Source organism: Mesoplodon densirostris, chromosome 18 (assembly GCF_025265405.1).
Source record: "Mesoplodon densirostris isolate mMesDen1 chromosome 18, mMesDen1 primary haplotype, whole genome shotgun sequence".
Taxonomy (NCBI): domain Eukaryota; kingdom Metazoa; phylum Chordata; class Mammalia; order Artiodactyla; family Ziphiidae; genus Mesoplodon; species Mesoplodon densirostris.
This window is the reverse complement of record NC_082678.1, coordinates 3,991,057-4,007,127: the sequence shown is the minus strand read 5'-3', so window position 1 is coordinate 4,007,127 and position 16,071 is coordinate 3,991,057. Positions and strand designations below refer to the sequence as shown.

The following is a 16,071-nucleotide window of genomic DNA, read 5'->3' as shown; positions in this document are numbered from 1 at the left end:
TGTTTTCACCTTCTTTATTTCTGTAAAATGTAACAACAAAGAATTTCACTGGAAATATGATTTATATCTTGTTGGAATTGTTACCTATGTTTGAGTGGGGGACAGAACTTTCACTGATGTATCTTTAACACCAAAATCTTAGCAATCTGCTCAGTATTTCAAATGTTCATGAGTAAGACTGCAGCATATAAAGCAGTATCATAGTCACACAAAGATGAGAATGAAGCGTGTCTGGGAATCTGGTAGAAAACCTTGTCATATTTATAGCAGCCCTATTTCCCTTATATCATAAAAGTCTTGTGAAGTAATATAGGATGTGTAATTGTATCTAAGGAGCATATTTAACTTAGGTTACATAGCCTAAAATAGGTTACTTTGAAATGATACTCTTGTTAATAGGAACTTAATTTATTAAATTAAGAATATTTAGTTTTAGTAGAGATTTTGCTCTTGAAAATGTTAATTGCTGCCGTCTGGATTTGGTCTTATCAGTCCAGTCAGATTTGTGAAGTAATTTTTTTTTCCATTCCAGAAATACATGCTACAGGATTTAACTATCAGAATGAAGATGAAAAAGTCACCTTGTCTTTTCCTAGTACTCTCCAACCAGGTAGGAGAAATGGCTTTTGTAAAATCCTATTATGAATAGTGACATCTTCTTCCAGAAAACTTTATCGTATGCCCCTCCTTTTTTTTTTAACTCATTGTTTTAAGGAGATTAAGTATTAAGACAGAGCTTTAGACAGAGTCAGGTGCACTTCAACTTTTGGGTCACCAGAAAAAATAAAAAACATAGAACACAATGCATTGTTTTCACCTTTTCAGTTTTTTTTTTTTTTTTTTTTTTTTTCTTTTTGCGGTATGCGGGCCTCTCACTGTTGTGGCCTCTCCCGTTGCGGAGCACAGGCTCCGGACGCGCAGGCTCAGCGGCCATGGCTCACGGGCCCAGCCGCTCCGCGGCATATGGGATCCTCCCAGACCGGGGCACGAACCCGTATCCCCTGCATCGGCAGGCGGACTCCCAACCACTGCGCCACCAGGGAGGCCCGTCCTTTTCAGTTTTTTAAAAATATATCTACCTAGCTCCATCTTCTACTAATTGAATCCAAATCTCTGAGATGAATGTCCCACAGATGATTCTGAGGTACAACCAGAGATTAGAGAGCTATTATGCTAGTGAGGGCATGGATGGAAAGATTCGTTGGTATGTTACTATATGTGCTATATAAAAGCACAAAGAAACTAGATGTTCTGAGCTTAATATAATGGAAGAAATTATATACAAATCAATTGGTAAAGCACTAAGACTTCAATTAGTGAGCAAATGAAAAGCCACAGATAATTTGTATGAAAGAAAATGCAAATAAATAATAAACACGTGAAAAGATATTTGCCCTCCTAGTAATGAGAAATATTAAAACAACAGCTACTGATATATCAGTTTTTGCCTGTCATATAAGCTGAAGTAAAAAAATGATTCTCAATGATGTGACTGCCTCATAGTACTGGTAAGAATGTAAATCCATGTAATTTATTTGGAAAGCGGTCTGGCAGTATGTATTAAGAGCCTAAACATGTTCATGTCTTTGACCCAGCCATTCTGGTAATAGGAATATATTCTAAAGAAAAGTCATAAATACAGGAGATACTTTATGCCTAGAAATGTCTATTGAGACGTTACCTAAGGTAGTAAAAAATTAGAATTAATACATTTATCCAACACTAAGGGAATAATTAAGCTAATTATCACATACATGTATGGTGGAATATATATAGCAATTAAAAGTGAGGCTTGTGAATTCTTAACACTGTAAAGTACTTATTATAATGTAAAATTGAAAAGCAGAATACAAAATTACATATACAAGGTGATGAATCAGATCTCTAAAATGGTACAAATGAAATTATATGTCTGGTTGATGACATAATTGATGATTTTTATTCTTATTCATACCTTTCTCTGGTTTCCATAATTTTTATATTGAGAATATATTCTCTTAATATAAAAGTATTTTAAGAAAAATTTTAAATTGGAGAAATTTTGTCTTTTATTTTGATACTCTTAAAGACCTTTCATTTTGTCTTTTTCTAACTAAGATTATTTTTGTGTGAAATTATTATAAAAACAAATGCTTGCCATGAACATGTATTAAAAGATGCTGAAGAATATAACCTGAAAATTGAGATTCCCTCTCTCTGACCCCTTCTACTTTCATTGTCTACTAATCCTTCCAGAAATATTCTATTTCTTTCTAGAAATATTCCATAAGTGTATATGTACATTTTAACCCACAGATGGGATCACAAATGTCAGTGGCTTGCAACAAATATTTCTTACTTACACATGGCCCTGAGGACTGCTGATCATCTGCAGCCATATTGCCAACTTTACTGAGCACCACTAAGCTCACAAGTCTGCTCATTCCAGGCTCTGTAGTGAGTAGCTACTCTCTGCAGCATGCTGTTCTCTCACATGGCAGAAGGCAGAAGCTCAGGGATGGGGACAGAGCCAAACCACAAAGACACATTTAAAGCTTCTGTGTGGCTGGTGATGTCCATTCACATTTCATTGGCCAAAGCAAATAGCACGGCCAAGCCCGAAGTCACAACAATTACCAGACATTTGATCAAACTTCTAATATGAAACATAAAGCAAAACAATAAGTATAATAGAAATGTAGGAACTTGGAAGAAGCAAAGACAAATGAAAAGAAAGCCTCAAGGGCCTCCCTGGTGGCGCAAGTGGTTGAGAGTCCGCCTGCCGATGCAGGGGATACGGGTTCGTGCCCCGGTCTGGGAGGATCCCATGTGCCGCGGAGCGGCTGGGCCCGTGAGCCATGGCCGCTGAGCCTGCGCGTCCGGAGCCTGCGCGTCCGGAGCCTGTGCTCCGCGACGGGGGAGGCCACAACAGTGAGAGGCCCGCATACCGCAAAAAAAAAAAAAGCCTCAAAAAACCCAAACAGATTAATATCCTTAGAAGTATTATTAATATTACATTCATTAAATAAGGACAGTATGGAATAGAGTAAGAAAACTTTTGGAACTTATAATACATTAGAAGTAAAAAACCAAAATAAGTTGTAGAAGATGAAATAGAGGCATCTTCCAATTAGGAAAATTGGAGGACCAATCTAGCAGGACTGGACATCCATCTAGTGAAAGAGAGGACAGAGAAGATGGTAAGGGGAAATGATGAAAGACACAAAACATGAACATTTCTCTGAACAGATGGGGCAGGAGCCTGAGGTTTGAAAAAAATACACTACTGAGAGGGACTGACTCAAATGTAAAAAGTCCCACATCAAAGGAAATTTTAGAACTTTCAGGGGTGAAGTGAGACTCTCAAAGAGTTTCTACCCGAGGCGAGGGACTTGGGAGGAAGGAAGGAAGACTGACAGATTACCTTCAAAGTTCAGGAATCAGAAGAGCAGTAGATTTACCATCAGGAACAGTGGACACTAGACTCTAGTATGGCCGTTCCTTCAAAATTCTGAGTGAATCTGATTTTCAATCTAGAATTCTGTGCTTAACCCAACTGTGAAGTTAAAGAGAATAAAATATTTTCAGATTTGGAAGGTTACAGAAAATTTAATTATTTGTAAAAGATGTAGGAGTGGAGATGTAGTTTAGCTACACTTCACTTTTTACTGTTTTTTTAAAAAATGTTATTTATTTTTATTATTTATTTTATTTTTGGCTGCGTTGGGTCTTTGTTGCTGCACGCGGGCAACTCTTTTTTTTTTTTGCGAGGGCTACTCTTTGTTGTGGTGCGCGGGCTTCTCATTGCGGTGGCTTCTCTTGTTGCAGAGCACGGGCTCTAGATGTGTGGGCTTCAGTAGTTGTGGCTCGTGGGCTCTAGAGCGCAGGCTCAGTAGTTGTGGTGCACGGACTTAGTTGCTCCGCAGCATGTGGGATCTTCCCGGACCAGGGCTCGAACCCGTGTCCTCTGCATTGGCAGGTGGATTTGTAGCCACTGTGCCACCGGGGAAGCCCCGCTTCACTTTTTATAGTAAGAAGAAAAGAGTGTGTAACATTGTAAAATGAAAAAATAGCTAAATAAGCAAGGTATTTAGAAATCACAGAGTTGCTGCTGAGGCAAGAGTAGGGAGTAAGTGGCATTGGGCAGGTGCCTGCAGCTTATATATGTAAGCCTCTAGAACTATATGAGGTTTTAAACTATGAAATATTATTTTGATAGAAATAACATGAACTTTTAAAAAGATTTAAAATCTGTATCATTACAGACTATTATTCTATGTTCACACTGTGAAAAGATAAAAAAGTTAGTTGCAAAAGAGAAACAAAAAAATTCCTTCTTTGAAAAAATGATACCTCTGAAAATTAATGAGTCAAAGAATATTTGTTAGGGAAATTAGAAAATATTAAGAACTGAATAATGAAATTACTACTTACAAAGCATGTGGGATGCAGGTAAAACATTCTCAGAGAGTATATTTAGCTAAGAAGGAAGACTGAAAATTAATTAGCTTTGTAAGCATCAAGATCAAAATTAGACAAAAAGAATAGGTAGCTTGAAGAAAGTAGAAGAGATAAAGATTTAAGAGCAGAAATTAATGAAATAAAAATGACTTACTAGCTGTTGACCTTGGGCAAGTTATCTAAGTTAAATAAACTCAGGCGGAGCCTGAATTTGAACACCAGCAGTTTAACTAAAAACTTTGCACTTCTAACCACCACATTATGCTCTTTTTATTTTTTAAATTAAATATTAAAAAATATAATACATGGACATGGTTTGAAATTCAAATGATATATAGTGATAATTTGTTTGTCATTCTATCCTGTCTTCCTCTCTCAGCTCCACTTCTCAGAAGTGATCAGTTTCCTATGTATCCTTTCAAAACTGTTCCGTGCTTTTATAAGCATTTATGTATGTACCATTTAAGAACACAGAAGTTAGCATGTCATACATATTCTGTACCCTTCTTTTTTTCCCCTTATATATATGAGTTCATTTATTATCATTATATAAGAGCTGCATCATTATTGATAAGGACTGTTTACAGTAGACATGGTAAATTAAGTCATTTCTAATAAAAGCAGGAGCAAGTCAGTGAAGGTTATGACCATTAGTATACTATTATTTGACAGAGTTTTGGAGATTTTTAGCTAATATAACGATATACATAAGTAATTGATATGAATATTAGAATTAAAAATTATTTGCAGGTGTGACTATATTAAATTATTGAGTATCTATAAATATCTGTTCAAAAATCACTGGCTTTCACATTTTCCCAAGATCCTCTGGGTCAAAGTTACCCAGTCATTCTTTGCTTTAAGAATAAAGTCCTGGGGGCTTCCCTGGTGGCGCAGTGGCTGAGAGTCTGCCTGCCAATGCAGGGGACACGGGTTCGAGCCCTGGTCTGGGAAGATCCCACATGCCACGGAGCAACTAGGCCCGTGAGCCACAACTACTGAGCCCGCGCGTCTGGAGCCTGTGCTCCGCAACAAGAGAGGTCGTGACAGTAAGAGGCCCGTGCACCGCGATGAAGAGTGGCCCCCGCTCGCCGCAACTAGAGAAAGCCCTCGCACAGAAACGAAGACCCAACACAGCCATAAATAAATAAATAAATAAATTAATTAATTAATTAAAAAAAAAAAAAGAATAAAGTCCTTATTTTTTCAAATTTTAAGTAGTCTCTCTTCTGGTAATGGAGTAAATATTGAACATATGTCAGGAGGATATTAGTAACCTTTGTGTTTAGCCTCTTCAAACTTAACAGTCATGCCAAATATTATATAGCTAAGTAAAATATCTTCTTTTCTGAAATTGGCACCATTCTAGAACAGTGGTTAACTTACCAAGATCATTGTAAGGCCTAACAACCTCAGAATCGGTGGTTAAGGATCCTGTAGAGTGACATTCATTTGGAGAAACACTAGAAGATGTTAACATTTTGAAGAGTGGAAAACAGGATCATAAGAAATGGTGACAGAAAGGCAGAGACCTTTATTTTCTCTTTATGTAAAGTAATCTGTCTTAAATTTCATAGTGTTTGGTAGGCTCATTAAATTTTTTTTTTTTTTTTTTATGGCTGTGTTGGGTCTTTGTTTCTGTGCGAGGGCTTTCTCTAGTTGCGGCAAGTGGGGGCCACTCTTCATCGCGGTGCGCGGGCCTCTCACTATTGCGGCCTCTCTTGTTGCGGAGCACAGGCTCCAGACGCGCGGGCTCAGTAGTTGTGGCTCACGGGCCTAGTTGCTCCGTGGCATGTGGGATCTTCCCAGACCAGGGCTCGAACCCGTGTCCCCTGCATTGGCAGGCGGACTCTCAACCACTGCGCCACCAGGGAAGCCCTCATTAAATTTTTAATAATTTAATTTTTAGTAATTTTATTACTTCAGGTTTTATAACAATTATTATACTCTCCTAAGCTTTAATAAACAAATAAGGTTTTTGGAGGAGGTCCTAATTTTTCAGTTGTTTAATTAATAAATGAGCTTATTGTATATTTTAAGAGGCTTAGTACCCCAAGCAGATAAATATTGCAAACATTGGATATTCAAATAAGGTATCTAATTTGAGGAAGCAGTGTCAATTATGTGTGAAAATAGGTATAAAATCAGACTTTCTGACAATTGATTTGTCAATATGGTATGAAATTTATCATGAAGTCCTTTTTCCTCCTGTTCTTGCCCTAAAATTCTACTATATCAATAGCAGATACTTTGTAATTAGTATTGTATAATGTGACACTAAATTTAATAATATATTAAAAAAACTTGTGTTTTGTTTGAATTTCAGGTAATAGCCCTTCCCAATAATTTATATTTTGTTTAGTATGCCACTTTTTGGAAGTGGTCACTGTCAATATCTTGCTATATAGTATGATGACCTTGGAGATTTAAAACCAAGTAAAAGTGTAAACAGCCTTTCTTATTTAGTTTTGAGTTTTAAATCCACTTTTATTCCAAATAGGAAAAGTCAAAAGTAGATTTACTGTGGAATATGAGTTATATAAAAGACATCTTAACAGCTGACTTAGGGAAAACAGACTGGCCAATTCCATTTATGGAATTGTAACATAAAGTTCCATCAAACCGTTATCTTTAAAGGGGTTTTTATAATCTAATAGGTATCCCTTGTAAACTTTATTAATGTGAACACATCTGCTTTAAAAAAAAAAAAAAAAATCAGTGAGGGACTTCCCCAGTGGTCCAGTGGTAAAGAATCTGCCTTCCAATGCAGGGTTTGCAGGTTTGATCCCTGGTCGGGGAACTAAGATCCCACATGCCGCGGGGCAACTAGGCCCGCTCATCACAACTACTGAGCCCGCTCACCTCAGCGAGAGAGCCTGTATGCCACAAACTACAGAGCCCACATGCTCTGGAGCCTGCGCACCACAACTAGAGAGAAGCCCGCATGCAGCAACTGAAGAGAAGCCCGAGCGCCGCAACGAAGACCTGATGTAGCCAAAAAAATAAAGAAAATAAATAAATATTTTAGAAAAAATCAGTGAATTCCTAATGAAAATAGAGAGAAATTTTTTATTATTTATAGCTAAATTCTTTAGTATCAATCATTTAGAATTCTTTCAGATTCTTTTACTGTGTTCTTATTTACTGTCCCAGTAATCTATCATTCTCTTTAAAAGTAAAAAGTATTGGGACTTCCTTGGTGGTCCAGTGGGTAAGACTCTGTGCTCCCAATGCAGGGGGTCTGGGTTTGATTCCTGGTCGGGGAACTAGATCCCACAAGCATGCTGCAACTGAGAGTTCTCATGCCGCAACTAAGACCTGGCACAGCCAAAATAAATAATAAATAAAATAAATAAATATAAAGAAAAAAGCATTTATTGACCCCTTCAGACAGAATGTCTGGTTAAAAAAAAAAAAACTATCACAAATGTCTATTCATTGGACCTTCAGTTGAGTTTTTTTGTTTTATTTTCCCAGCACGATTAATTTAAGAATGTGGCACTTTCTTTAGTGGTGACTTTGCTGCAAAGTTCTGAAATTTTCACTTGAAATTATTTTCAGAGCCAGTTTGAGGCACATAAGAAAATCAGTTAAATTATTTCATAGACACAATTAGTGTTTTGTCTAGAAATAGATTGCAATTTGTCATTCACATATTCTGTAGACTTGAACTCTTCATGACTTGGACCTTTCCAAAAAGCAAGTTCAGTTTTGGAAGGTGAAGATATGACTTTGAGAACATCCAAAAGGATATGTCAGAGAGAGAGAGTCAAGAACATTTTGAACAATGTCAGTGTCATTGCTCTACAGCATTCCAAAATGACAGTTTGAAATATTAGGATATAAAAGTTTTGATATAAATGACTAATTACTTTGTAGTCATACTGTATCTGACTTGTTAGATTCCCATGCTCTAGATTCTTTTATAAATAGGCACTTTAAAGGGATCTATTACCAAGTCAACATTTTGGGGGGGTGGGTTTTGTGACTGGATTTGTAAAATGTAGAATGGGATTATTGTTTTGTCATACATCTGAATTTAGTAGACGACTACTAGATAATGGTGATAATCTTTTTTCTGTTAGCGAAAGAGAGCATAGTTGATGCTTGAAAAACACAGGTTTGAGCTGCACGGGTCTGCTGATACTCAGATATTTTTCAGTAGTAAATACTGTACCACATAGTCCAAGGATGGTTGAATTAGGAGATGTGGAGGAACTGTGGATATGGAGGGCCCTGTGTAAGTTATAGGTGGATTAACCTCTGTATTATTCAAGGGTCAACTGTATATATACTCATAAAAACTCACATTTTCTCTCTCTTTTTTCTTTTTTTTAATTAATTTTATTTTTGGCTACGTTGGGTCTTCATTGCTGTGTGCGGGCTTTCTCTAGTTGTGGTGAGCGGGGGCTACTCTTCGTTACGGTGCGTGGGCTTCTCATTGCGGTGGCTTCTCTTGTTGCAGAGCATGGGCCCTAGGCGCCATGGGCTCAGTAGTTGTAGCTTGCAGGCTCTAGGGCGGAGGCTCAGTAGTTGTGGCGCACGGGCTTAGTTGCTCCGTGGCATGTGGGATCTTCCTGGATCAGGGCTCAAACCCGTGTCCCCTGCATTGGCAGGCGGATTCTTAACCACTGCACCACCAGGGAAGTCCAAAACTCACATTTTATATAAAAAAAAGAGTGTCTCTGTGTATAACTGAGTCACTTTGCTGTACAGCAGAGGTTGCCACAACATTGTAAATCAACTACACTTCAGTAAAACACAAAACAAAACAGAAACTCCCATTTTGTCTAAATTGATTTTGCTCTTATATAACAATAGTATATGTATTCAGGTTGCATTTTTATTTGCATTTAATAATTATTGATTAAAATTTATTTCTATAATATTATTAGATTTCAAATGATTGAGGTAACTGTAAAAGTTTGTTTTATACCCTGTTGCTGATCAAATCATTTGTCTTCTCTATAGTTCCTTACAAATGTATGGAATCAGTGTTCCATTTGGATTGAACATCTGTGTCTTGTCTTAATAATAGAATAATTGGCATGAAGTCATCTAAAAGGACCAATTTACATGGTATAATTGACAGAGAGCATGAACTTTGGATTAACAGACCTAAGTTTTTAATCTTATTCTTGCTACTTACTAATGGTGTGACCTTGCGCAAGTTATTTAACTTTTCAGGCTTAGTTTCTTCATCTGAAAAAATGGAGACAAACGTACCCAACTAAGTATTTTTAAAGCACCAATGCACAATAGCTTGTCATACATTTAATAATAAATGTTCATTTCTTTTCCTGCTTTTATCTTCATGTATTGGTAATTTGAGACTAAGTTAGTAAAATTAAAGAACTTTCTAAGCAGTCACCCTAAACATGATTCTAAGGTTTACTTTAGGATTAGTCTGCCATTTACTTTAGTCAATACTGTATTCTCTCCATTGCCAGGAGGAGTATTTGAGAAAGGAAGGCATGATTTGAACCTTGTCAGTAGCCAGCTGAATTAGTGTTTTAGGGACATACTTTTGAGAACTTGTACTTGACATCTCCATGAAAATGTTTTCATTTATCTTCAATCACAGGTACAGGAACTTTAAAGATCGATTTTGTTGGAGAGCTGAATGATAAAATGAAAGGTTTCTATAGAAGTAAATATGCTGCCCCTTCTGGAGAGGTGCGCTATGCTGCGGTCACACAGTTTGAGGTATGGGATTCTTTAATATATTATGATCTTAAATTCGACATTCTGACAAAGGTCTAATCCTATTATTTGCGTGATTATTGGAGGCTTAGGTGCCTTTGGCCATAATTGTGTTATTGATTTTGGAACTTTTATTTTATATTCAGCCAGTTATCTCTGTTATACAAGAGAGAGAATTAGGGGTGTGGGCTGGGGAATGATTTTATTTATAACTACCACTATTAATTTAGTAGGAAAAGCCACAGGTACAAAAAAAGGTACAAAGTATAAAAGCAATCCAGGTATTGAAATTTTGTTACCTGTATTTCTGTATATATAGTTATATATGGATATATATAGATATAGACCTATCTATTTAAATATAATTTTGTTACCTGTATGTGTGTGTGTATGAGTGTGAGTGTGATTCCAGTGCTAATCTCTAGCCCTTTTGAGCACTTCTTCATCCTGGAATGGTTGGCTGGAGTGTGTCTCCAAATGGTTTCTTTTTAAGAGAGGGTATGTGGGTGGTATACTTCCTGAGTCTTTGCATATCTGAAAATCTTTCATTTGCCTTTATACATGATCAGTTTTACTGAGTGTGTAAGAGATTTGTTGGGGGGAAAAAGAAAAAAAGAGCAGCCCCTGACATCTAGAAGTTGTCCTAGCACTGAAAACCTAGTCCATGTTATTTTCCTGTTGGACATAAACAGTTTCATAGAATGCCAACCTCAGACAAGGTTACTCTGAGACCATGATAAAGTGAGATAAAACAAGGGCACTTCATAATTTCATCCAAGCATAGACAAAAACAAGTTCACTTTGTTAATCACAAAAGACAAACAACTCTCTCTCTTGGTTAAAATGAGTGACTGCTGCTTCTTTACCATTTGCAGTTTTAGGTTTGATGTAGTCTGCCCTCTCCATAGATAAATAACAGTTATTGAGATACCCACTCATAAAATTGCCTCCACTTTCTGACAGCACCCAACTTAGAATGAATCCTTTCTTCTTAAATCCTCCTCCAAATCCAAAATCACATAATTGTTTCTTTTTTAGACTCTTACTGAGATACCCCATGGTTTCTTTTGATGTGAGTTTTCCCTTGCTACAGTGAGTAATAAGCCCAACTTCTTCAGTGATAAGAGTGGTACAATTGGCTTACAGTTTTTCTCTTTCAAAGGTGCATAAATATTGTTCTAAAGTCTTTCACGTCTCATTTTGTCAAGGGGGAGGAGTCAGACTAGAATGTTTCTTCTCCCTTGGTAGGGTAACACATTTTAAAATTTTGTTTTACTTTCTTCCTGATTGCTTGTTAAATTATTTCTTTGTACGTAAAAATTAAAAATTTTCACCAGGTGTTCGCTTTTCATTAACTTTTAATAATTGGTGAACCCTATTGATGTTATATTCAGAGCTTTCTTTAGTGTAGCAGTATTTTCTTCTATTGCATCTTCATCATGGTTTCTGTTCTGATCTCTTCTTCAGGAACATCATTTAATAATAGATTTAGCTCTAGTGTCTATCCCCCAAATGTACCTTAGATTGCTTTTATCACTTTGTCCTTTGGATATTTTGGAAACTTCAATCTTACTATCTATGTCATTCATTTAATTTCCTCTAATATAAATACATTTATTTACTGCTGTTGCTCCTAATTTGAATTTTTCTGTGCATTTCTTTCTTTACACTCTACTTACTTTTCCAAATGTCTTATTTATTCTTTTTTTAAACATCTTTAGTCTTATTTATTCTTTAGTAGAATTCATAATTTATTTAGTTTCTTTGAGAGTGCAATCATCCATCTAATGTTTTTCCTTGGAGAAATCCTTTTTCAGAAGTATGTGCTTCCTCTACCTTTGCATATTTTGTTACTTCTTTTTAAGATACAGAATCTTGTCAATGGTTCTATTTCTATTTTATTAAAGATTTTTTCTTTTATAACTGATATTCTACTGCACCACTAATCTTTTTTTGCTTTAACAAGTTTGCTCTTTTTTATTTTTAAAGAAAGAATGAGATCTCTTTCAAAAGGTAGGTCAAATGGTGACAGTTTTATGTGTTGTATATGGAAGTGCCATTAAACAAATGACCTGTTTGGAACTGATACAGCATCTGTCTTTTTTCCTGTTGCTACCATTCCAGATAAAGAACAAAGCACATCAGAAATTCTGGAGATATTTTTATTTTTATTTTGAAATCAAAGCCAGAGAGGCAACCAGTCATATTTTCCTATCGTTGAATCCTTACAGCAGTATACTGTTAACCTTCCTGTGCTCAGTGTTGTGTTGACATTATAGATAAAACCATTTGCCTTTAATTTGAAATATTGAAATGTTTTAATAAAAACAAAAATATAATTGTCAGTTATTCTAATACTATAAATTGTTAAGCTCTATAGCAGACCTAGTTCCTGGATAATTGCTGATGTGGCAATGATAGTAAACCTTGTGTTTTCTTTGTAGTCAGTGCCTAGCTTGTTGCCCGGCACTGAGTAGAAAATAAATATTTGAAAAAGTGAATGAACAAATGATAGAAAGAAAAATGTCTGTTATTTCATGAAATATTCTGGTAGGTTAATTCTGTGATATTTTATATTTCATATTCTTTTCTTAAGGCTACTGATGCCCGGAGAGCTTTTCCTTGCTGGGATGAGCCTGCCATCAAAGCAACTTTTGATATCTCATTGGTTGTTCCTAAAGACAGAGTAGCTTTATCAAACATGGTATGTTTGTGTTTGTGAGTATGTTCATATTTTGAATAAGCGTTTAGCATATTTAGTTTGCTGATTAGATGGGATAGCATGAAACCACCCAGCACAATGCTTGACACATAATTGGAGCACAAATGTTAGTTTTCTTAATTTCTGAAAAGGCTTCTTTTTCTTTATTGCCTTATATGGGGAGTTTCCCCCCTCCTGGAAGAAATTCTTTATAAACTATATTAACAAGATCATCTAATTCCTTCAATTTGGAAATCTAAATAAGAAATGAGTTTAATAAATATTACCTGAAAGAAAAAAAATCTGATATTCTTATTAAATGCCAAAAGATATAGCCACATAATGAAGTGTATTTAGGTTTTTGGCTGATTGTATTCTTGGAATATGCTCCCTCCACTGATGTCGTTGATCCTCATTCATAATAGAGTAAGCATTCACTACTTGAAGTGTATTGTCTAAGACTGCCTTACTTAAGACATAGAGTAGCCTGTGGCTTATAATAGGAATCTAGGGAACTTGGAAATGCCTGCTGCACCTGAAAATGACTGGCTTTTGCCTCCTTTATTGGTGGAGAGAATTCCATAGATTCTCTTCTCAAATATTCTCAGAGAGGAAGCTAATATATTACACTGAAATGTTCATTTACAATTTAGTATGAATGAATTTATCAGATCAATTCTTGAATAAGTCTTACTTGGAAGAAAGAATAGAGAGACCTTGAGGAAACTGAGAGCCTGAATAGGAAAAAGAGGGAGAACACCAAAGGGAAGTTAGGGGACTCCAAAGGTAAAGTGGAGGTTTTGTGACAAATTAGAGCCAGCCTTGGTACAGAGAATGCTCTAAATCTAGAAATCTGTGCCCTTTGAAATGTCTGATTCCACAATTACATTTTATTTTCATTAATATTTGTTGTCTCCTATCCTTCATTCACTTGAAAAGTATTGAGGTCTTAAAACATCCCAGTATCTGGCATATTAATAGGTATTCAAGAAAAGTTGCTTCTTTTTTCTTACAAATCCTTGGAAGGTTTAACACTTCAGGCTCCAGTTTCTTAGTGTGAATACTTTATCAGGTGACTTTCCTTCTTCATAGGAAAGATCTTGACAGCATAATAGCACTGGATGAATTAGGATAGAGAAGTAAGCAGTGCTGGAAAGGGGGAAGAAAAGGCCCCAAAGCCTAGAGTTTTTGGCTAGTGTTTGCTCTAAGGTATTTAATGTAAATCTGTTAAATTTTCCTTTTTTTTTTTTTTTTAAAGAATGTAATTGATCGGAAACCATATCCTGATGATGAAAATGTAGTGGAAGTGAAGTTTGCTCGCACACCTGTCATGTCTACGTATCTGGTGGCATTTGTTGTGGGTGAATATGACTTTGTAGAAACAAGGTCAAAAGATGGTGTGTGTGTCCGTGTTTACACCCCTGTTGGCAAAGCAGAGCAAGGAAAATTTGCGTTAGAGGTAAATGTACTTGAAGAGGATTGTTCCAACAGTCCATAACTCCAGGTTGGGGAATTTACATTTCTGATCAATTATTAGTACAATTATTTATAATTTAATCTGAAATTTCATGTACTACTTTGGTTTTACTTTTAATAGAATCTGGGAACTAGCAACTTTGGTGTTTTATTAACATTTTACAAGATAATGATTAAGAAAATATTAGAGTAGAATTTATTTACCCAGAGAGTGGGTGGGAAAATATGTAATTATACTTTTCATACTGAATTATAAATGGATTAAAGTTTGGCTGACATACAAAGCTTAGGGCTAAAGCACTCTTTGGAGGTGGGGCTCCCCAGGGTTGGTTTCTAGTAACTTGAGATATTTGGCTTGCAACAGGATTCCTTTGTGGATTTCTATATGAATGACAGTAAGATTTATCAGATGGTTCTTTTGTCTATACTTTTATAGGTTGCTGCTAAAACTCTGCCTTTTTATAAGGACTACTTCAATGTTCCTTATCCTCTACCTAAAATTGATCTCATTGCTATTGCAGACTTTGCAGCTGGTAAAGTAAATTTCATTTTATTGATGAATTGTAATAACTTTTTTTGAATTCTATGATTTTTCAAGAAGAAATATATATAAATATCAATAAATGTTTATATTTATTTTATGAAGGTGCCATGGAGAACTGGGGCCTTGTTACTTATAGGTATGTTAATGATGTATTACCCTGCCTTATCTTTTTAAAATCACTGATTTCATGAGAGCTTCACTCCTAAGTTCAGTAGCTTCTGCTTTATAATCTGTCATAAATTTTCCTACCTCCCCCCACTTCCTTGAACATTTCAAGAATTCAGATGATCACCCTCTGGTGCTACTATCTGAGAGTATAAGATTTTAAAGTGAGCATCTGGCATTAGTAGCATTTGTAGATGTATTTTTGGCTGAGTTTCTCATTTCAGTGCCTTCTCGTCCTTCTACTAGTTACATAGTTATATATCCAGCTTGAAGAACTTTCCCTGATTTAATATCTTCTGGCCAAATTTTTACATGTCTGTCACCACAATACAAACATGTAGGTTGTATAATTTTAAAAGCAGTGTCTGTAAACAAGTTTCTGTCTTCTACTTTCACTTGCCTTCTTCAGTGAGCTAAGTTTTGGACAGCCTGCTCAGTGTTCTTTTTAGGACTGTGGAATGCATCTTCCCCCCACTTTCTGCTCCCCTTCTTTTAATGGAAGGACTGTCTTCTCTGTCTGTCTAGCACAATAATCCCTAATCCTTTAGACAAAGTTTTTCTGAAATTTCAGGCAGCTGTCCTATAAACAAACTGATAATTAAACTTGTGTCACATCTTTGATCTTCTGTTATGAATTCTATTGGAGTGGTGTCTTTAATCTTCCCAGAACTTTTTCTATCCTGTGTACTCTGAGGAAATGTTTTCTTGACATCTTTAAAGCCTAACTTGACCAACTTATTTACTGTTTGAATCTCCCTCCCCCATTTCTGCATGCCTGCTTTGATTGTAATACTTAAAAAAAAATTTTTTTTTTTAAACACAGGGAGACTGCATTGCTTATTGATCCAAAAAACTCCTGTTCTTCATCACGCCAGTGGGTTGCCCTGGTTGTGGGACATGAGCTCGCCCATCAATGGTTTGGAAATCTTGTTACTATGGTATTTAATATTTTTAAGTGCTCAAATATATTTATTTTTTTCCTGCTGCACCTTTTTTTTGTCTACATAGTATTTCAGGTTTGGCTGGAATGTTGTACCAAAAA

The 16,071-nt window shown here is 35.9% G+C and overlaps 1 protein-coding gene across 1 annotated transcript in view; it reads left to right on the top strand.

Moving 5' to 3' along the window:
- Positions 1–16,071, top strand: part of NPEPPS (aminopeptidase puromycin sensitive) — an 86,853-nt gene that overhangs the window by 43,838 nt on the left and 26,944 nt on the right. The window contains exons 3-9 of the mRNA XM_060080731.1: positions 533–610; positions 10,025–10,146; positions 12,740–12,847; positions 14,103–14,303; positions 14,757–14,853; positions 14,967–15,000; positions 15,853–15,967. Coding sequence (XP_059936714.1) covers positions 533–610; positions 10,025–10,146; positions 12,740–12,847; positions 14,103–14,303; positions 14,757–14,853; positions 14,967–15,000; positions 15,853–15,967 — 755 coding nt within the window. The remainder of the gene's footprint in view (positions 1–532; positions 611–10,024; positions 10,147–12,739; positions 12,848–14,102; positions 14,304–14,756; positions 14,854–14,966; positions 15,001–15,852; positions 15,968–16,071) is intronic.